At 40.5% G+C, this 23457-nt stretch overlaps 1 protein-coding gene across 1 annotated transcript in view; it reads left to right on the top strand.

Annotated features, from left to right (window-relative positions):
• LOC124616580 (juvenile hormone esterase-like) overlaps nucleotides 1-23457 on the top strand; it is a 412155-nt gene that overhangs the window by 217459 nt on the left and 171239 nt on the right. Inside the window, exon 4 of the mRNA XM_047144901.1 lies at nucleotides 14680-14865. Coding sequence (XP_047000857.1) covers nucleotides 14680-14865 — 186 coding nt within the window. The remainder of the gene's footprint in view (nucleotides 1-14679; nucleotides 14866-23457) is intronic.

Below are 23457 nucleotides of genomic sequence, written 5' to 3'. Positions count from 1 at the left end.
CTGATTAGTCACAATTCTTATTTTTTTCAGGAGACGAGATTTAAAGTTTCAACACTCACAAAATTTTAATTTTTCAAGTTATATTCTTCGTTTTTGTTTTAGACCTTAATATATCTTACATGCAAAGAGCACTGCTGAAATTATACACATCTGAATAGTATTTACAATAATATGATGCATTTTTGTTACGAAGGCAGTTCGTACAGAGGAAAAATATGACAAGTCCATAATATATTGCAAGTAACTACAAGATTTCAAATTCGTGTTACAACAGATTATCTCATATAATCATTTAATAATTTCCTATAAAAGGTCCTGAGCTTTATCGATGGTGGATTAATGCAAAAGACGATCAAAATACACTTGCACTTCACTATGGCAAAATCTTTTCAAGTCTTGTAAATCTCTATTTCTCAGCGGATATTTTAAGATCACCTGCAAAAAATCAGAATCCCTTAATTTAAATGCTATATGGCTAATACTAAAAAAATAATTATTTCAATAAATAAAAAAATTTCAAATCATATTGCTGTAAAAGAATTAGTATACCTTCATATTTAGCAGAGGGTAGGCTGAACTCGCCTTCTTTCAGTCTGGAATCTTGCCCTTTCTTTCGGCGAAGAAGTAATGAAGCTTGCTCATATGCTCCATTGTAGCATCCTCTATACCGAACCAGTGCTGCGTGGCGTCATGTGACTTCCAGTTCTCTTATTGGCCTGTACTGGAAAGGGAATTTCTTCTTGTATATTGTATTATCCAGATGCTCTGTCTAGCATTTGATTATCTCTGGTTGCTCCCATAGAGTAAATATCTCTGGAGTGAGATTGCGTTCCGCGCATGTTGTCAACATTAAACCAGGATTGTCACGTGTTTTCGGGACTTCGCTGTGCGTGTGTGCTTTCTGCAGAGTTGGAAGTTTATAATATCAAGAGTTTTGTTGTGTTTTCACTGTTTGTTGATAGTGTAATAGCGATGGTGAATTACTGTTGTTGCTACAGATGCAAAGAAAAATATGTGAAAGGAGGGATAGTAACTTTTCATGGGTACATACCATGTAGCTCTAATTATAGTTATCATATTAGTTAGAGACACTGTATATGTTTAAAAATTTCGAGATGCATTATAATTAAGACTTAATCCTGTAGACCTATTTTTCTACGATTTTATGACTATGTAATAGATATTACAGCTCGTACAAAAGCTTATAAACAATCGCTTCCTCTCGTAAATTTGCTAGTGGAACAGGAATGGGAATGGTTAGCTGTTTCAGCAAATACTATCCTCCATGCATTTATCAGTGACTTGTCGATTATGTATATAGATTTGAAAAACGGGAGACAGATAAATTCAATAGAGCGGGAGTCGGTAACTGTCTTCGTATAATATGCGTGTCCAAACCTTTTCGTTTACTATAAAGTTACAGTAGACCATGTTAAGTGTGTCTAGGACATGGAGAATGATTATGTGTGATTTATATTTTAGTTTCCCGAAGGATGAACATCAAGTAAAGATGTGGCTCCAGAAAATAAGGAGGAGTATTTTTGTCCCCACAAAATATTCCAAAGTATGTTCAAAACACTTTGAAGAGTAATGTTTGGACAGAGAAAAATTTGGAAGTGTGTGGCTGAAGGTAGATGCTATACCAACTATTTTTAATTTTCCACAGCACCTACTACCAAAAGTACCCACACGAAAACCACCAGTAAAACGAAATTTGTCAGGTTCGTATATATAACTTGTGGTTATCATATTTGCTACGTTCTTTCACTGAGAAATGTGTTTCATTCTGCATTATTTGGCATAGGTTTGTACACTGAGGTGTCTGTTTTATCTTTACACTGAGAAACCTTGACAAACTGTGATGACAATAGTGCAAATAGTCAAGATGAGAGTAAAATATTAGTAAACATGTCTCCAAACTCTTTCATTTGTGTCACTTTCCACTTCCCTTAATGGTGTTATATGGGTTGACTGTTACATGACCAACTGTATTTGCTTTACAGTACATTTATCCTCCGATCGCCTTTTCCCCCCTCTTACTCAGTCTACAATTTATTTAGTAAACTGGGAGCAAGTACGTAAAATGCGTTAAATAAATACTTCAAAGTGTCACCAGTAAGAAAAATTGTTCTTTAGATCGCAAAAACGAGAAAATAAATGCGCAGAAATAGCAGAAAAAAGGATGAATTAGCAGGGATATAATCGCTAATGTGTAGCAAATTCTGTGTTTTTTGGACACTTGCAAAAGTACTAGCGTACTGTCAACTCGTTTTGCAAGACTATCACGGCAAAAATATACGTCAGGCTTTGTAATACTATAAAGTGCCGTATCATACCTAAAACTACCTAAAATCGAGTGCATCTGAACTGTGACACCTATCGCAAAGAAGCAGAATGCAATATCACTTGCCCTTAAAAGATACGTAGCTGGTTTATTCCCGGTATCAAATGGATACTCTTAAAATGTTTGCACAACATATACGAAAAGAATCCGTCTGTACTAGGGATGTAGTGACATTCGAAATATACAGGGCGCTATACGGACAAACACACGACGTCCCGAGAACACGTGACCAGGCCGGCAATGTATGTTGACAACACAAAATCTGTTCTGCGCATGTGAATGCCCACTCCAGAGAATGTACTCTATGGTTGCTCCTCAACATCAGTGATGACAAAAGGCGAAGGGCGTGTGCGTGAATTCTGAAAAACCAGACACCAGTCCTTTGGAATTTGACATTCCTAAGTTTGGTCTATCATACCAATATTTTTATCACATTCGAGGTACAAATGACCTCTTATGTCGAATGTCATCTTTACATAGCCCAATCGTTTTTCAGTATGGACCAGATGGTGAAGGAATCTGAACACAGTGGCATTCTTGTTTTGCCCTCCGCAGAAGTCACAGAAGATCTCCAGATGTCCGACTCCTGGGTTTAGAAAATTATGCACAAAATGATGAAGAAACGTTGAAACTTAGTTTGCTCCTTTTCGGCCTGTGCTCTCTGGATACATGTAAAAATACCTGTCCCCTGTTGCCAAAACTTGGACATTGAATATAAATACAGAAAGCTGTCGTTTATAATAAACTTCATTTGTCTTTATATTTGGACAAGGAAAGTTTTTGCTATAGTCCATCGTATTTGCAACCTTTGATGGATTTTTTTTGTTGTGGATTGGCAGGAGCCAACCCACGGGGTTTTGAGGAAGCCGAAAGGCACGCGTTTAAGCTCACGCAGGCTGGCGTGAGGTCTGGAACAGGACAAGGTAGTTAAACTTCAGAAAAAAGGTGGTACTTGGTGGAATACTTAACTTTAATCCATTAATGTTGAACGTAGCTCTTGTCTGTACATTCTTTACAATATCAATAGCAACTGATAATGGCGCCTTGCTAGGTCGTAGCAAATGACGTATCTGAAGGCTATACTAACTATCGTCTCGGCAAATGAGAGCGTATTTTGTCAGTGAACCATCGCTAGCAAAGTCGGTTGTACAACTGGGACGAGTGCTAGGACGTCTCTCTAGACCTGCCGTGTGGCGGCGCTCGGTCTGCAATCTCTGATAGTGGCGACACGCGGGTCCGACGTATACTAACGGACCGCGGCCGATTTAAAGGCTACCACCTAGCAAGTGTGGTGTCTGGCGGTGACACCACATTTTTGACATTCCACCTTTGCCTTTTTTTCCTGTCCTAAAACACTTTTTGTTTTCTGAGATGCAATTCATGGGCTATTTCATTGCATCGAAGTTCGGAATGAAGCATTACTTTATTTTCAACAGATGATGTTAAAGTCAGTTCCTTCTCCAAATTTTTCTTCTTGGCTAGATACTTATCACAGGAGCCACAAGTATCAAATCGTGGATATCCAAAACTTATATTGAAATCTGAATTGAATATAGTGTGGTATGTTTCATACGACACATTCTGATTCTGAGACTTCTCCATGAACATTTGGAACATTTTTTTAATATTCAAAGACTCTGGTAGGTAAATTTTTTCTGTCTTAGTCAAACTGTAGTGGCTGTTGCGACCTTTAAATTATTTAATGTGCCCTCTTATTATTGCACGTGTTTCATCTTTCAAAGCCTGTGGGCGGGATCTGCGTTTCCCTCGGCCGTGTCGTAGAGGTTGGTCTCCAGATTTAAGTTTCTTCAGTAAATGAACTACCTTACCCCTCTTTATTCCATGTAACATAAATGCTTGCTTGCACAGATGTACTTCTTGGATACTTCCATTAATGGTAATACAAACACTAAATTTATATGATGGATCATGAAACTTTGCTTCCTGCTCTTCTCTTCTAGGACGCATGCGCTGTACAGGGACCGCTGTGATTAAACCACTTAAATAGAGGTTTATTTCATCATGATTTTGAAAGTGGTTCATGTTATTAATAATGTTCCTTTTATTTTCATCACTGACAATATCAAAACAATTGTTTTTGCACTTGCACTTGGACCTACTGATAACAAACAGACCCGAACTTTTCGACTCTGTAAGCGCAGAACAGGGAATCAGTGATCATAAGGCCGTTGCAGCATCCCTGAATGTGGAAGTAAATAGGAATACAAAAAAAGGGACGAAGGTTTATCTGTTTAGCAAGAGTAATAGAAGGCAGATTTCAGACTACCTAACAGATCAAAACGAAAATTTCTGTTCCGACACTGACAATGTTGAGTGTCTATGTTCAAAGCACTCGTAAAATGCGTTTTAGACAGTTACGTGCCGAGTAAAACTGTGATGGACGGGAAAAACCCACCGTGGTTCAACAACAAAGTTAGGAAACTACTGCGAAAGGAGAGAGCTTCACTGCAAGTTTAAACGCAGCTAAAACCTCTCAGACAAACAGAAGCTAAAGGATGTCAAAGTTAGCGTAAGGAGGGCTATGCGTGAAGCTTTCAGTGAATTCGAAAGTACAATTCTATGTACCGACTTGACAGAAAATCCTAGGAAGTTCTGGTCTTACGTTAAATCAGTAAGAGGGTCGAAACAGCGTATCCAGACACTCCGGGATGATGATGGCATTGAAACAGAGTATGAAACGCGTAAAGCTGAAATACTAAACACCTTTTTCCAAAGCTGTTTCACAGACGAAGACCGCACTGCAGTTCCTTCTCTAAATCCTCGCACAAACGAAAAAATGGCTGACATCGAAATAAGTGTCCAAGGAATAGAAAAGCAACGGGAATCACTCAACAGAGGAAAGTCCACTGGACCTGACGGGATACCAGTTCGATTCTACACAGAGTACGCGAAAGAACTTGCCCCCCTTCTAACAGCCGTGTACCACAAGTCTCTAGAGGAACGGAAGGTTCCAAATGATTGGAAAAGAGCAAAGCCTTCAAGAAGGGTCGTCGAGCAGATGCGCAAAACTATAGACCTATATCTTTGACGTCGATCTGTTGTAGAATTTTAGAAAATGTTTTTTGCTCGCGTATCATGTCGTTTCTGGAAACCCAGAATCTAATCTGTAGGAATCAACATGGATTCCGGAAACAGCGATCGTGTGAAACCCAAGTCGCTTTATTTGTTTTTGAGACCCAGAAAATATTAGATACAGGCTCCCAGGTAGATGCTATTTTCCTTGACTTCCGGAAGGCTTTCGATACAGTTCCGCACTGTCGCCTGATAAACAAAGTAAGAGCCTACGGAATATCAGACCAGCTGTGTGGCTGGATTGAAGAGTTTTTAGCAAACGGAACACAGCATATTGTTCTCAATGGAGAGACGTCTACAGACGTTAAAGTAACCTCTGGCGTGCCACAGGGGAGTGTTATGGGACCATTGCTTTTCACAATATATATAAATGACCTAGTAGATAGTGTCGGAAGTTCGATGCGGCTTTTCGCGGATGATGCTGCAGTATACAGAGAAGTTGCAGCATTAGAAAATTGTAGCGAAATGCAGGAAGATCTGCAGCGGATAGGCACTTGGTGCAGGGAGTGACAACTGACCCTTAACATAGACAAATGTAATGTATTGCGAATACATAGAAAGAAGGATCCTTTATTGTATGATTATATGATAGCGGAACAAACACTGGTCTGGTAGCAGTAAAATATCTGGGAGTATGCGCGCGGAACGATTTGAAGTGGAATGATCATATAAAATTAATCGTTGGTAAGGCGGGTACCAGGTTCAGATTCATTGGGAGAGTCCTTAGAAAATGTAGTCCATCAACGAAGGAGGTGGCTTACAAAACACTCGTTCGACCTATACTTGAGTATTGCTCATCGGTGTGGGATCCGTACCAGATCGGGTTGACGGAGGAGACAGAGAAGATCCAAAGAAGAGCGGCGCGTTTCGTCACAGGGTTATTTGGTAAGCGTGACAGCGTTACGGAGATGTTTAGCAAACTCAGATGGCAGACTCTGCAAGACAGGCGCTCTGCATCGCGGTGTAGCTTGCTGTCCAGGTTTCGAGAAGGTGCGTTTCTGGATGAGGTATCGAATATATTGCTTCCCCCTACTTATAGGAGGAGATCACGAATGTAAAATTAGAGAGATTCGAGCGCGCACGGAGGCTTTCGGCAGTCGTTCTTCCCGCGAACCATACGCGACTGGAGCAGAAAAGGGAGGTAATGACAGTGGCACGTAAAGTGCCCTCCGCCACGCACCGTTGGGTGGCTTGCGGAGTATAAATGTAGATGTAGATGTAGAACAATAGTATAGATGGTTCTCCTGTTTCATGTGACTGCAATCTTAAACGTTTGGAGGCATCTCTAACGTGACCATACTTCTTCCTTTTCTTTGTCAGCTTCTTTGATGACATTCTATAGTTTTATTCGCAAGTAGATGAGTCACTGTCTTCTTTATTCATTTTCCACTGACAGAATAAATACTATATCTAACTTGCTTCACAAACTCCACAAAACTAACAACAATGGTCAACTTATACACAACAATGACTGTGGCAACAATGATAATAGAACGATAACTTTAGTGGAAACAGATCTGCGCGGGCTGGGAATCATTAAGTGATAAAATTTTATCGTTGCATTCTCTGGACTTGTCAGGATATTACCCTGTTTTGCGTGGACTTATATTGTCTTTCGCCTGCACATGCTTACAAGATATCACAATATCTCTTGACTCATCAGGATTTTGACCAGTTCTGTAAAACCAGCTAAAACTGCACTGGCTTGTCTATTAAATTATGAAACAAAACAGAAATTTTGGAATTTTGGACTTATCAGGTTTTCCCCTGGACTCTTCAAATTATACCAAGAAAAATGCGTTTTTGGTGGATCCTCAGTGCGTCGTTGCCTTCAAATGGCATACTCTCATAACACGGAAGTTACAGTAATACTTAGGCCATGAATAAGATGTTTCCTCACTATTTTTTTGCTACGAATCACACAGTTACCAACGGGTTTTCGAGTGATTCTCAATTTGCTGGTGCTCAGAAACGGCATATATACGTATAGGCTTGAAATGAATGCCAATATGGCGCCTCACAACTCTGTGCTGAAAGGGAATGGCGTGCATGTGACGTAGGTGGCGTTGTGCCATCTCATTGGTCAACGCTCAGACACACGCTCAGAATATCTGACCTGCTAGATATTGTCCTGCAAGTGTTATTCCACGCTATGACGTCAGAAACTCGGCATGCTCAACGCTCAACGTTCGGATGCACAGTCCGTGTGCCACAGCGTAACACTTATTTTTGAACTTAGAAGATGCTTTAGCTTGTTTCAGTTCTTCTTCTCAGCAAATGTTGGCACTCCTCAGATCCGAAGTCCCATTGATTACAAGGCATAACGATGGGTTCCTTGTCTGAGTAACCAAAAGCACAAGTTCCCATATTAAGAAAAATGATTCCCTTAATTATTAAATGAACATCTTCCCCTATTACTATGAGGGCTTGTCCCTTTATTAGTTCGAGAACTAATCATCTTATTTGTAGAAAAGATTTTCCTCTTATTGTGAAGAGAACTAATATTATTATTAAGAAAACTTGTCCCCTTGTTACTGAGAGAACTAGTTTCATTGTTATTAAGACAACTGATCTCCATACTACCAAGGAAATGGCTCACTTACCATAAGAAAAATGGTCGTCTCATTATTAATAGAACTGGGTCATTTTATAGCGAGGAAAATTTGGTCCTTATTATCAAGAAACTTTATCACCTAGATATGAACAAATTTTATCGCCTTATTGTTAAAAGTGTTAGTTCTCTTATTATTAAGGAAACAGGCATCATGATTATTAACAGAACTGCTTCCGTGATTGAGGTTTTTTTGGATAATTATTTATTGTTTTCTTTACATTTATGCCATCTATGTTGAATGCCTTGTGTAAACTCATATAAAACCAGAAACCATGCCCAGTTTCGCACGGCTAGCGCTTAGTATCTGCGGCCACGTGACAACTTTATTATACGTTGTCATATACACAAATCTTGCTCCTGTATGAGTGTATGTGTTAATGAAAATCGTATCAAAGTCCCTACATTAGTTAGTGAGATTAGCCTTCACACACAGGCAGAAAAACGCGGCAGGATGCTTTTACGTATAGACAGTGCATATGTATATTGTCTATTGTATAAGTGCTATGTCCAGAGAAATTTATATGAATGTTCTACAATTATTCAGAGAAAAAAATTAAGTTTTGGAAAGCCTTGTATATAAATAGTGTTGTGGGAGGACGAACAAATCAATAAACGACAGTGTGAGGGCGTAGTAGATTTGGTTGATAATCTATAAAAGATTGCCCATTCACTTACGTATAAATTGAGTGTGCTATCTTATATGAATGAAAACACTATCTGCAAACATTTGATTTGAACACCCCACCATAAACGGTTCTACATATACCGGTAATGGATCTCCAGAAACTGCTATATCGATCCGTTAGTCATTTAGCTTCATCGATAATTTCAACGACGAGTTAGAAAGTATTCAAGAAAGAAGAATCGTTACACCACAGAGATTGCAGCGTCACTCGCCGTCTTCTTACGTCATGACGTGAGCAAAACTTAAATTACGTACAACTTTGACCACAGAAAAGAAAAAAGCAGAAGCGAATCAAAAGAAAAGTAGGTACCGTGTGCATTCGAAGTGTAACAAGAATTTCTGTTTTGAACCACTATGCAGTTTACAGACTTCCCTTTCATATTTAATGAAACGGATCACCTTAGTAGCATTCTCGCATATGAAATTAATTGAATAGTTGTTATGCTTACGCAGCCGTGCGATCGGTCATGTGTTTAAAAACAGTTAACCTTGACAGCTGCGAATCTGCTGTTACATCACGCGACAGCGCACGTGCAGTCACTAGCGAACACATCCTTTCCTGCACTAGCACTTTACAGCTTTCGTATCCGACGCTACGTGTTCATAGCCGAGAGTGCGGCGCGTCTGTGGAGCACCACGGTCAGTCCTCTCAGATGCTAACGGACTGGTTTCTCGCACCCGTTGTATGTGATGGACTGAGGTGATACGGAAAATGTTCTCGATACATTCGTTGAGGAGCTCTATCATTACGTACTGTATCGTAAAGCTGGAGATTTGAAAGCCATTCGATCTTCTGTCATTTTATATTCAGACGGTACATTTCCCGACGGGGGTTCCTTATCCAAACTTAATCTACTAACAAGGGGACCGCGTCTACTCGTCACTACAGATTTCGTTCGAATTTATGGTATATGTAGGGGTTTGGCTTGAAATGAAAGTGGCTGAAGTGGGAGCGTGAAATGGACAAAGGTTTACAAAAAGTAGCTTTTGTGGCGCGGGTCGGCGAGGCATGAGGCATTTATTTATGGTGGTGAAGGTCCCACTTTGCGGGAAGAGTACAGATCAGTATTCCGAGGGACGTGGGGTCTATGCCCTATAGGGAATTTGTTTGTAATTTTTACATTAATAACACTGCAAATAATCATCAGTACATCGTGTTCATTAAAATTTTAGTGAAAGGGATGAAAAGGAAAGCGAAAGGAAAATTCGAGACTGCAAATAAACTGCCAGTAAGGGAATGCAAAGCATACGCGCTCTATTACTTTACAGTTAATGTTTCACACGTGCTGAAGTGACATTCATTGCACAGTTTGGCAGTGAATCACGCATAAAGCATCATTTCGCTAAATACTACCGTCCGTAACTGGTGTGCAATGGAACGTACTTTGATAAAATAATAATTATAATTATATGGTGATGTTAAGAGTACAAATAGATGTACAAATTAATTCACAGTATGAAAGTAAAATGACTCGTTCCACATCATGACGATATATCGTGCAAAATGATTCACAGAACATGAATGTAACTAACTAACTAACTACGGTCTTCTCGGGATTTCTTTTTCTCTCTCGATGAGATAAAATCAGTTTTTAAGCTTCTTGGTCAAATGTTTATGAGACAATACAAATGTGCGTCGCTGGGCCACATAAACTGCTGAGGGCATCTCGATGCCGAAAATGGAACGGCATAAGACTAACGGCATACGACGTCCTTGACGCTCTGAGTTATTTGCAGTTTCCTCGTGCGAGGGCTGTTGAAATAATATCGATACATTTGGCAAGATGTATCGATATATACCGCGATGTAACACCCGCAAATACTCCCATAGATTTTTCTTACAAAAATACCGATTACACAGGCGATACTTTTTCCTCGATATATCGAGATCAAAATGGCAATATAGAGTGTCGACAATTTATTTTATATTTTTTCAGAATTTTGAAGTTTTTCTTCTGAAGCTGAAGTAGAACATAATTTTACTTCCGCTGTGTGAAGGAGTCTTACTACTTTTTGAGCTTTCATCACATCCAATCTCTCTCTTTTGACTGTGTGAAGCAAGTATATGTGGCACAAAAGAAGCAGAAATGCGAGCAACTAATGTGCTATTTCTTCACATCGGCATCCTTCGAAAAAAAAACTGGTTCAAATGGCTCTGAGCACTATGCGGCTTAACATCTGAGGTCATCAGTCCCCTAGAACTTAGAACTACTTAAACCTAACTAACCTAAGGACATCACACACACCATGCCCGAGGCAGGATTCGAGCCTGCGACCGTAGCGGTCGCGCGGTTCCAGACTGAAGCGCCAAGAACCACTCGGCCACACTGGCCGGCCCTTCGAAAACAGTTGCTGAAAATGATGAGAAGACTCGTCTTCCCGGTTGGTGGAGACGTGTGAGGGGAAATGCTGACGTAGTCGGCGCTCGGTGCCACCAACAGAAACTGCAACTTTTAGCTTCAGTAAGCAATGTTGACATTACAACTGCTAGGTCGTTGGAGATGGCACAAAAGGAAAAAACACGGAAGTCGACATCAAGTCGTCCGGATAAATCCGATATCTGACGAAATCGGACGATGGACCCATCGGACACGTTTTATTGTGCCACTTACATGCAGTTAAGATCGTTAGCAAAGAGGTTATCGTCAAGCGTGAACATGCATTGTTTTCTTTTCAGTTCTAGGCGCTTCAGTCCGGAACCGCGCGACTGCTACGGTCGCAGGTTCGAATCCTGCCCCAGGCGACTGCTACGGTCGCAGGTTCGAATCCTGCCTCGGCCATGGATGTGTGTGATGTCCTTAGGTTAGTTACGCTTGAGTATTTTTAAGTTCTAGGGGACTGATGACGTCGGATGTTAAGTCCCGTAGTGCTCAGAGCTATTTGAACCATTTTTTGAACCTGCCTCGGGCATGAATGTGTATGATGTTCTTAGGTTAGTTAGGTTTAAGGATTTCTAAGTTCTAGCGGACTGATGACCTCAGATGTTACCCGGCCGGAGTGGCCGAGCGGTTCTAGGCGCTACAGTTTGGAACCGCGCGACTGCTACGGTCGCAGGTTCGAATCCTGCCTCGGGCATGGATGTATGTGATGTGCTTAGGTTAGTTAGGTTTAAGTAGTTCTAAGTTCTAGGGGACTGATGACCACGAGTTAACTCCCATAGTGCTCAGAGCCATTTGAACCATTTGAACCTCAGATGTTAAGTCCCATAGTGCTCAGAGCCATTTCAACCTTTCAATTCTTGCTGGAAGGGGGATAGGCAGCCTGCTAGCTTGTTGATGTACTGAATATCTAATAATAAATCAATACTTAACACTTAAATATACAGCTCTAAAACCGGAAATATGTTTACAATGTGCAGCCGATATTGATATAGGCAGGTACGTTGAAACTTTTTCCGTCGACATGTCGATAATTTTCCGATATATGGAGGGCCGATAATGATATTTTTTAAATATCGAAATATCGGGCTCCCGATAGTTTGAAAATATCAACAGTCCTACCTCGTGCGCATGTAAGCATAATACTTAATCGGAGCCGGCCTGGGTGGCCGTGCGGTTCTAGGCGCTACAGTCTGGAACCGTGTGACCGCTACGGTCGCAGGTTCGAATCCTGCCTCGGGCATGGATGTGTGTGCTGTCCTTAGGTTAGTTAGGTTTAAGTAGTTCTAAGTTCTAGGGGACTGATGACCTCAGCAGTTAAGTCCCATAGTGCTCAGAGCCATTTGAACCATTTGAACTTAATCGGAAATTTATTTGCAATGCCAAATTTTCCTTTGTTCTTTGTTTTCACGTCTTTTATGTTAAAAAACACAGTACATTGAGCAGTATTTCGGTTTATCTGCAGTGTAAGTAACGCAAAAATTCAAAATAAAAAGTTCTGCCCAGGGACTAGAACCCACATCCTACGGATTACCAGTGTGCGCTCCTTCCGCTGTGCTCTTTCCTTACCCGATCTGTGACCCAAATGCTATATTTTGTGAACACTAGCGCATCTGAAATTCCCAGTTCTGTAAGTTTGATTTCTGACCGAGCCCTGAATCCATTATAAATTTGGACGAACTCGGTGGTGACGAGCCGGTGCTATCCACTTGTAAGTCCCAACTACAACTTCTAGAAGCCCGCACCAGAGACTGTGAAGCACCCTATGGCCGATTGCACACATGGCGGATTTTTCCGCAGCAGTCAACTGACTGTCGCCGCCGATCCCGCAGTGGTGCACAGGAGGAAATCGGAGCTTGCACATTAAGCGGAAGAAAAACCGAACGGTAAATCTGCCGTCGGCGGTAGCTGTGTGACCGCCGGCTGCCACTGGCGCCGACGGCAATTCTACCGCCACGGCCAAAGTAGTGGCGCACTTGACCAAATGCACGCTTACACACGTAGCGGTTTTTCTACCGTTGACAGCTGTTTTGTTCAGTGTGAATAGAGTCGAGTCGTGGTGTTCACAGTTGTTAACTGGTTTCTTCTTTCAGACATGAGTAATCTAGACATAGATAATGAAATTTTAATTTCATTAATTAAAGAAAGGCCTGTTCTGTGGGACAAAATATATACAAAGACCGAGATGCTACCAGAAACGCTTGGCATGAAGTTTGCAAGGGAATTCGTAGCGACTTTGATGTGTTGGACGAAAGGGAGAGGAATGATTTTGGTAAGTACTTGCTTTCTCACATATATGTACTAGAAGAAACTAGATTTATAGAGTCTACAAGTGACGGCGCTCACTCTTTGCAGTGTAACAGGATCTTCACATTGCAGGCGTTTCCTGACTTAATTATTTATTTATTTTTTTATTATCGTGACAACCATGGCGGGCTATTATTAAGTGTTTTATTTATAAAAACGAACATTACTGAAAAACAGTAACAATGTCCCATTTTTACAAAGTATTATTATTTTTGCAACTTACTTCTAGTAATACAGTAACGAAAAATAAGTCGTGTACTGGAATACTTGTGTTCAATGTGAAGGCGGTCTATACCATCTCCAACAACAGACCAATCCAGTGCCACCTCAACAACGTTTCACTGCTATCACTTCACAGTACACACAACCACCACATGTCCCACATTATGCCCCACCAACGATTCCCTCAGTTTCAACTCAAAATGCACTATGTACTCCAGTATCCCAGCCAGGGCGAACGCATTCTGCATTCAGAACTCTGGCTTTGTATACAAGTTCTACATCTCCCAAATTACGACCCGCCATCGATTCCCTCGGTGTCTACCGTAGATGAACTGTCTACTCCACCTTCCCAACCCACACAGTAAAAAAAAAAAAAAAAAAAAAAAAAAAAAAAAAAAAAAAAAAAAAAAAAAAACCTGCTGCTGAATATCATGAAAATTTACCTGTGAGTGTTGAAGGAGATTTTGAAAGTAGTTCTTCAGCAAACTCGAATTCGTCCACTACAATGGAAATCAATTTCTAGTACTATATTGTGTACTAATGTGTGTGTGTGTGTGTGTGTGTGTGTGTTTATTTAAAGTTTTGATAATGTAGGTATTTTGTATCTCTCTTCGGAATTTTATCAGTAAATACCGTTACTTTAAAACTACTTTAAAAATGATTAGCCCAAATTTACCTCACTATTATTGCCAGCATTTCTACAGGCTGAATACAATTCCTCATTTTGGTATTTTTCCACTGAATAGTATCTTTCAACCGTCGATGGAGCCTGTCAAAGGTAGACACCGACATTCTGAAATAATTGAAGAATTTCGTGTCATCCTGCCTCAACTCTTCAAACAACGTGCTAATCTGCTGGCGACGGGCATTTTACCGCCGTGTGTATAAACGTTAAATTTCTGCGAGCGACGACGCTCAACTGACCGCAGCGGAAAAAATCCGTGTGTGCAACCGGCCTAAATGTTCACATTTGTCAGTTTAATGCGTCACGTTGAGGAGACGATGTTGATGTGTCGCGTGTGTGTTTGCACGGCAGGCTTCCTGACCACGGGCGACGCTGCGTGTCCCGGCAATATGGGCCTACGCGACGTGCTGGCTGCGCTGCAATGGGTGCGTCGTAACATCGCCGCCTTCGGGGGCGACGCCGACAACGTGACCATCTTCGGCGAGAGCGCCGGCTCCATCATCTGCCACGGGCTGCTGCTCTCACCCGCCGCCGACGGTGAGCACTCACTCTCTCTCTCTCTCTCTCTCTCTCCCTCTCCCCCTCTCCCTCCCTCTCCCTCTCCCTCTCCCTCTCCCTCCCTCCCTCCCTCTCTTCTTAGCTGTCATCGATCCCCATTGTGCATTAGTCTATTTTCATATGTTAAAAATATGGTTCGGATTGTTGTTACTGATTGATTATAATATTTAAATAGAATATACAGTCAATTTAACTGATGAAAGGAGAAAATATAAAAATGCAGTAAATGAAGCAGGCAAAAAGGAATAAAAAACGTCTCAAAAATGAGATCGACAGGAAGTGCAAAATGGCTAAGTAGGGATTGCTAGAGGACAAGTGTAAGGATGTAGAGGCTTATCTCACTAGGGGTAAGATACTGCCCCAGATCACGTAAGAAACAGATTGCCCGATCGCTTGGTCTAGAAGGCAACCCTTGTCAGGGAACGGTCACCAGGCGGCTACAGCGTCACAGCCTTACCTGTGGCACCAACCACTAGATGGAACTCCGTTCTGTAAAATATGTGGCAACATCATCCGAACGCATGCAGCTTTCCACCATTTGGCGTCTGTGAAGACAGCTGTTTCTGACATACCGGAGGTAGTGGATCGAGTCGTCATGCCGAGGGCCTGCGAGTATAACAACTGTGGAAGGAGTAGAGGGACAAATCGTGAACTAAAAATGTTCACATTTCCCGTCAAAGATAAAGAAAGGTTACGAGAGTGGATTTTAAATTCAGGTAAATCAATGCATTAGTTACGAGTAAGAATTAATAAAGAGCCCTAAGCATTCAATCCTATCTAAATTTTGTCGATCTTATATTCTGATATAACGTGGCAGCCCTTCCTGCACCAGCATCATATCATACAATTTTTAAATGAAACCTTTGCTGCGATTTGGACTTTTTTAAACTGTTTATTCACTTCACTTTCGTAATTTTGGCTGTAGAGGCATTTTTGTGCGCAATATGAAAACTGAAACCAATATAAGACATGGATAACAAAATGCAAAGCATAGTGTGGTAACATTTGGTAAACAATTTAAGAACCATTACCTTACAAGACCTTTCCCTTGGTACTTCAAAATGGCTCTAGAGCTGAAATCGCAACTGTGAAATAAATGAATAATAGCTGTCATCTAACTGCTAGGTCAGGGGCGGGCAGGAATCCTGCACATGTGCGGTGCATTTGCACGCGTGCAGTTAACAGATGTTCCGCGTGCACACAGGGGCAAGCTGGCCACCCGCTTATCTCCCCTCCCCACCATACCTTCTGTCCGCTCCTTCCTCTGTAATCCGTTTTGTTTCCTAGCTTGCTTTATTGAGTGAATGAAAAAGGTTAGTAGGAGTGCTTGAAAGAAATCATGGTTTGAAAGAGTACCTATTACCTACGATACGTTTTATTTAATTATCACACGTGGAGTTTACAATACGTTTAATATCTGGAACTAAATTTCTACATACAGACAAACACAAACAGTTACGTAAATTTTTATCACTGATGTTTGCTCTTAACCGAGACTTATTAATTCAGCAAATGGTTTTCCAGCTCTCGCTATATTAAGCGCAGTCTTATAACTTGCACATACCGCTGGGCTATTATTGTTGTCGTCCTGAAAACTTGAAAACAGTGCTCCATAAAATGTTAGATCAGTTAGATGAGAGACATGACGAGAGAAAGTCGCAGATCTCTCGTGACAACAGCAACTACGACAAATTCAAATGGCTCTGAGCGCTATGGGACTTAACTGCTGTGGTCATCAGTCCCCTAGAACTTGGAACTATTTAAACCTAACTAACCTAAAGACATCATACACATCCATGCCCGAGGCAGGATTCGAACCTGCGACCATAGAGGTCGCGCGTTTCCAGACTGTAGTGCCTAGAACCGCTCGGCCACTCCGGCCGGCCAACTACGACAGATTCATCTGGTATCGTCAGGTCGCTCTTCTTAAGCTCAGTCAATTCCCCATCCGCTCAGAATCCGACAATAAATTGTACTCGTCCTTGTGAAATTTATTATAATGGCCTTGAATACTAAACTTCCGTTGACCAGCGAGAATTCTGCCACATATTAAACATTTCGAATTTTCACGTTTTTGCACAAAGAAAAAATGATTCTCCCATTACTTTTTAAAAGAAAGCAAATCTCCACTTCTCCGTTTCTTGAAATACAACGTTCACTACATAGTGCTCGCTTCGCATCAACGTCCGCAGCTTAGCCCGGCACTACACTGCCGCGACCTGCCGGCTGTCGCCACAACCCCGGTCGACGCCTGCACGCGAGCAGCACACGTGCAGCGCTGTGCGCTCATGAGCCGCGTGCAACGTTTGCCCGCCCCTGTGCTAGGTCATCGGTCCCTCTAAATCCTGGTACATACTAGAGCCAACGAAGTGAACGAGCGTAAAACCTCGTTTACACTGCTGCAAACGAGTATTCACAGATAATTCGCCAATGTTCACTGCCATTCGTTTATACCTGTGAACAAGCGTTTATACTGGAATGGAGGAGAATAGAAGAGAACGAGCATAGCATGCAAACTATAGACGCTGCCTATTATAATGTTTTTTATCTGTGCGCTAATTGTTGTGGCGTAACAAGCTAGTTACGCCACATTGAGAAGGGAGCCGAAAGGCACGCGTACACACACGCCGACTGTCGTCAAGTCAGGAACAGGATACGTTATGACCGCTATAAAGAAAATACGTAGCTTTGGAATATACTTAACTTTTAATCACTCCTTGTGATACATCTCTCTTGACTATACAAATGAGACTCGTAAGATACATGCACTGTTACAATTGGCGCCTTGCTAGGTCGTAGCCATGGACTTAGCAGAAGGCTATTCTAACTGTCTCTCGGCAAATGAGAGGAAGGCTTCGTCCGTTTTGTCGCTAGCAATGTCGTCCGTACAACTGGGGCGAGAGCTATCCCGTATCTCCAGACCTGCCTTGTGGTGGCGCTCGGTCTGCGATCACACAGTGGCGACACGCGGGTCCGACATGTACTAAATGGACCGCGGCCGATTTAAGCTACCACCTAGCAAGTGTGGTGTCTGGCGGTGACACCACACTAATAATCCTCACACAGCTTTCACTCGAAAACAACACTACTTATAGTAACAGGTCTGCGCGAGTGCGGATATCCCCAGTAATAACTGTGTTGCTGATAAAAGCTTACGCGATCTGGGATACTACCTACAGGAAAATTAGAGACCTTTTGAGAAAAGAGAACCACTTGTATGAATATCAAGAGCTCAGATGGAAACCCAGTTCTAAGCAAAGAAGGGAAAGCAGAAAGGTGGAAGGAGTATATAGAGGGTCTATAAAGGGGCGATGTACTTGAGGACAATATTATGGAAATGGAACAGGATGTACATGAAGATGAAATGGGAGATACGATACTGCGTGAAGAGTTCGACAGAGCACTGAAAGACCTGATTCGAAACAAGGTACCAGGAGTAGACAACATTCCATTAGAACTACTGACGGTCTTGGGAGGGCCAGTCCTGACAAAAAACTACCATCTGGTGAGCAAGATGTATGAGACAGGCGAAATACCCTCAGACTTCAAGAAGAATATAATAATTCCAATCCCAAAGAAAGCAGGTGTTGACAGATGTGAAAATTACCGAACTATCGGTTTAATAAGCCACAGCTGCAAAATACCAACGCGAATTCTTTACAGACGAATGGAAAAACTGGTAGAAGTCGACCTCGGGGAAGATCAGTTTGGATTCCGTAGAAATATTGGAACACGTGAGGCAATACTGAGCTGACGACATAATTAATCATTTAAGACAATTTCCAGAAACAATCATATACCCTGTTGTGGGGTATTTCTAAAAACAGCATTTTTACTTGTAGTAGCGGTCATTAAGAGTCACATAAAATTGCCTTGATAACAGATACCCCCTTTTTTAAATGAATAAGCCCCAAAAATTAATACCGTTAAGTGATCTGACTGCCTTTCAGCTATGATTCGGTGCTGACATACATACTTATCACAGCGGATATTCTTCGTTGTCTGAAATGATTTATAACTGTTAACAGAGCAAATATCTCATCTCAATCTAAAAATGGATCCCATAAGCATCACCTACATTATGCCTAGTTAGGCAAGACATGTACCACACTTGTGGATTCAGTTATACATTATAACACCCCACTGTTGACATCTGGTAATACAATATTCCCACAAAACATTGTAGTACAGCAAAACAACTGATGGCCTCGAATTCTTGAGGCAAACCAACTTGTGGAATTTGAAAACAGTTTATTAAAGTAATAGATATGTTTTTGTCTGTACAATTTGTACGTCATGAAAAGCGCTTCTCGTCGTCCTGCGCAAGGCATGATTAGTCACTGCCGCCATCATGAAAAAGCATATTTTCATAGTGTCCTTGTTTTCTTACAAATCAATTTATTTTTTGAGGCGGTCCATCTTGAGCGAAACACAAGTTTATCTTTCCTTCTGTTTCCCAGACATCTTTCGCTGATGTTTCAGCATCGTCAATGAGCTTTTATTTTCTTTCTATTAAAAAGGAAAAATGCTCTTTACTATTTGTATACACATAAATTTGAGTTCTTAAAACAATATTTATAAATTTGAAAAACAGTTTTGTTATATGTACCTTGTTACCACATGCTGTGGTTTTCCTGAGTTTTATGTTCTTTATTGCGCGTGTTTTGTTTCACAGTTAGTCATCTGCAACTTACCGAATCTAATGTAGAAAAATTATTTAATTGGAAATTTTACGATGGGAATGTTATGGTTAGACCTAACATTAATCAATTCTATCTGGAAGACTGTGTGTGTGTGTGTGTGTGTGTGTGTGTGTGTGTGTAAGAAACTGAAGGTTTGCGTGTTTTGTTTAATTACTCAGTTTTGATGCGTGTCTGGCGGGGGGGGGGGGGGGAGGGGCGTCTTTGTGGGGGTTTGTGGGTGTGATTATTGGTTGGTGGTTTCTGATATTTCTCTCAGGTCAGAGAACAGAGAACAGACGTCCGTTGCAGAATGCTGTGTATTCATTTATTATTTGTTCTCCTTCAGATGTGGCTCTTTGTATTTGATAGTTTTCTTTGTGGGGGGGGGGGGGGGCTGTTTCTGCATTCGAGATTTTTCAAGTCAGTTTTGATGTCTGTTGGGCTGTGTCTCACGTCCATAAGGCATTCAGCAAATATAGAATGACAGATTTTACTTTTTAATGCTCTTTTGCGTTATGTGTATCTGGTATTAAAGTTTCTGCTCGTCTGTTCTATATAAATAGACTTGCAGTCTTGGCATGTCAGATGGTTAATACCAGATATGACTTTTTTCTGTGTTTGTATTGATTGTCTTTAGTTTTCTCTGTATTGAATTATGTCCTGTAGGCTATTTTCAAGCCCTTGTATTTGGGCATGTAGTCTATCCTATGGGCTGCTTTACTGTCGTTGTTGCTGTTGTAATTGTAATTGCAGTTGTAATTTTACTTATCCTCTATATCATACACTGTGTGCAGAGAAGCACATTACGATATAGGACAAGTCAAGAATGGACATAAGATGATACATGGTTAAAATGATTATGACAGTGATATTATAATCATATAAATGTTCATATAATACATATGTAATGCCAAGAAACAAAAAAGCATGTAGGTGGATATCTTGTAAAAAGTTTAGAAATGCACAATATTACTAAAAAAATTCAGAAATGCACAATATTTATACATAAGTTCACATAATTAAGGGAAAGAAACATATAAGCAAATAACATGGAAATACAAGAGTACTATATACATTTAAAATTCGTTTCTAAAGTAAAACAATAAATGTTACACACTTCTGTATTAAAGTGTTCAAGTATACACAAGAAGTATATAACATGGACAGAAGAAGTAACATGGAAATTCAAAAGTATACATAAAAAAATCAAATAACATGGAAATACAAAAGTACCATATACACTTAAATTCATTACTAAAGAAAGACAGTAAAGGTACCACACTTCTGTATTAAGGAGTTCGAGTTTGCATACAAAGTACAGATCATGGACAGAACAAATAACATGAAAATTCAAAAGAATAAATTAAAAATACATTACAAATGAAAAACTCACTTCTGTACTACAAAGTTTAGGTTTGCATACAAATGCATAGAGCATGGACAGAAAAAGTAGCAATTTATACAGAGTTACATTGTTTATATAAGAAGACGAGCTTTAACGGGAAATTAAAATTTTGTGTCAAGAAACTTATGAGCAGAGTAAATACAGTGATTTAATAAAATTTGTTTTTGTTTTGTTCTCGTTTACTTCAGATTATTAATTGTCTCGATCTCTAATGGGAGATGGTTGTAAATTTTTATGCCCACATATTTAACACTGTCGGCATATAGTGTGGTGCTGTGTGCTATAATTTTTAACTGAGGTTAGTTTCTAGTGTCATGTGTGTGGCAATCTACATTTCTGTGTAGAGTTCCTAAATATTGTGCTACAAAACAAACCAGTTCCATTGTATTAAGCCGGCCGAAGTGGCCGTGCGCTTAACGGCGCTGCAGTCTGGAACCGCAAGACCGCTACGGTCGCGGGTTCGAATCCTGCCTCGGGCATGGATGTTTGTGATGTCCTTAGGTTAGTTAGGTTTAACTAGTTCTAAGTTCTAGGGGACTAATGACCTCAGCAGTTGAGTCCCATAGTGCTCAGATCCATTTGAACCATTTCAACCATTACATTAAGGCAAGGCATTGGCAGGATTTTTAATGCCTTAAACAATGGTTTACAGTTCTATTTTTTAATGCCATTAATCTGACCACTTGTTTTTGTAATAAGAAAATTGTATTGCGTTCAGAACTACGTCCCCATAAAACTAGACTGTAGGTCATAATGGATTCAAACAGAGTATGGTATACGAGCTTCAAAATGTCAATTTTGGCTGAGTCTATTTTATTGATCTCAGTCAGTAACACATTTCGCTGAGCTTCTTTGCAACTATCTCTACCTGAAGTTTCCAGTTTAGCGTACTATTGATGGTTAGTTGAAGCAATTTGGTGCTTTGAACACTGCAAATATGTATGTCTGCATTGAAGGGGATAACTTTATGCCCTGTGTGAAAGTTCATGCTTACATTTTTCTGAATGTTTATGAGCAGTCTGTTTGCCTCAGACCGAGATTTTATATAATAGGTGGTTTCACTGACTATTTCTTGAAGCACATCTTCTGTGATGGAAATTAAAATATTTGTATCATCAGCACACAAAAGAATTAGCATTATGGATGTTTTCTGGGAAGTCATTGATGAACAATGTGAAAAGGATTGGCCCAAGAACACACTGCTGTGGAACACCACAAGTTGTATTTAGGATATCTGATCTGCAGCAGATAGAATCCTTGGGGTTTCTGATTTCTACATATTGTCTCCTTTCATGTAGATAGCTATTGGTGCAGCTGTGGACAGTACCCCTGATTCCAAATTTCTCAAGTTTTGTGAGGAGTAGCTTATGGTCGACCATATCAAAGGCTTTGGATTGGTCAAGGAATATACCAACAACAGGGTGTTTATGAGCAATTAGACTTGAGCAGTTCTTTAAAAACTGAGAGTGTACCATCTGCTTGTTGCTAAGGATGTTTCTTGTTCATGTGTGTTCTGTGCGTCTATGGGTGATGAGCTGTTTATTTTTTTGCGTGCTAGGTGTCCCTTTTGTTTTTGTTTCCATTTTGTGATCCAGTTTCTCTATAATGTTTGTACTGTATCCCTACTCTATAGCTGTTTGTTTGATTATCTGTAATTAGTTTTTGTAGTTGTCTTTACTGAGAGGAGTTTTGTCCAGTCTGTACTGCATTATTGGAAACCAGCTAGTTTGCACACAATCGAACGATACCATTATTTGTGTATGACTGTGCTGGTGGTGGGGGTGTCTTTTCTGAATATAGAGGGAATAGCAATACCAAATACTGGCCTGTATTGTTTGGGTCTTACTATTGTTTCAAATATTTAGATTTTAAAGTGATTGAGGAAGAAGTTGGCTAAGAATTCACTGATTGGTGACCCATGGGAAATCCACCTTTTTGTGAGTAGAACTGGTCGTCAAATGAGATAGTTTTGCTCTGTTATTAGTTTTAGAACGCCAGCTATTGCTTATATGTGTGGATTTTGGAATGTTTTTCTGTTGTTCTAATAGTTGTTTGATGATGTTGATAGTTTCAGTGATGAGAATATTTACGTACATGGATATGACAAGAAATGATGTGTGTATGGCTGTTTTGGGGATGCAGATGTCCTTGATGTTTTTGTATCAGCTCTTCAGTGCTGTGTATGCTTCTGTTGTTTGAGTATACATAACGTTTCTGTAGGTATGTGTGCATTTCTCTGGCTAGGTAATATGTGGAAGTACTTCTGAAATTTTCAACTGGGCAAAATCGGAAAATTCTTCTTGTTGAGCTTTAGTAGGCTGTTCAGTGTGAGTGCCTTGGGGTTTTGGGGTTCTTTTGTTTTAGCCATTTCACTTGTTTTTCCGCTGTCTGAAGCGCAGACATTAGAACCGTGAAGTGAAATAGATCTGGAAGGTTTCACGATTTGCAACTCTTTTTTGCACTGGAAATTTTTTTTCGTTTGAA

This window comes from Schistocerca americana, chromosome 5 (assembly GCF_021461395.2).
Source record: "Schistocerca americana isolate TAMUIC-IGC-003095 chromosome 5, iqSchAmer2.1, whole genome shotgun sequence".
In the NCBI taxonomy this organism is placed as follows: Eukaryota; Metazoa; Arthropoda; class Insecta; order Orthoptera; family Acrididae; genus Schistocerca; species Schistocerca americana.
The sequence above is the reverse complement of the archived record's forward strand: the minus strand, read 5'-3'. Positions and strand labels throughout refer to the sequence as shown.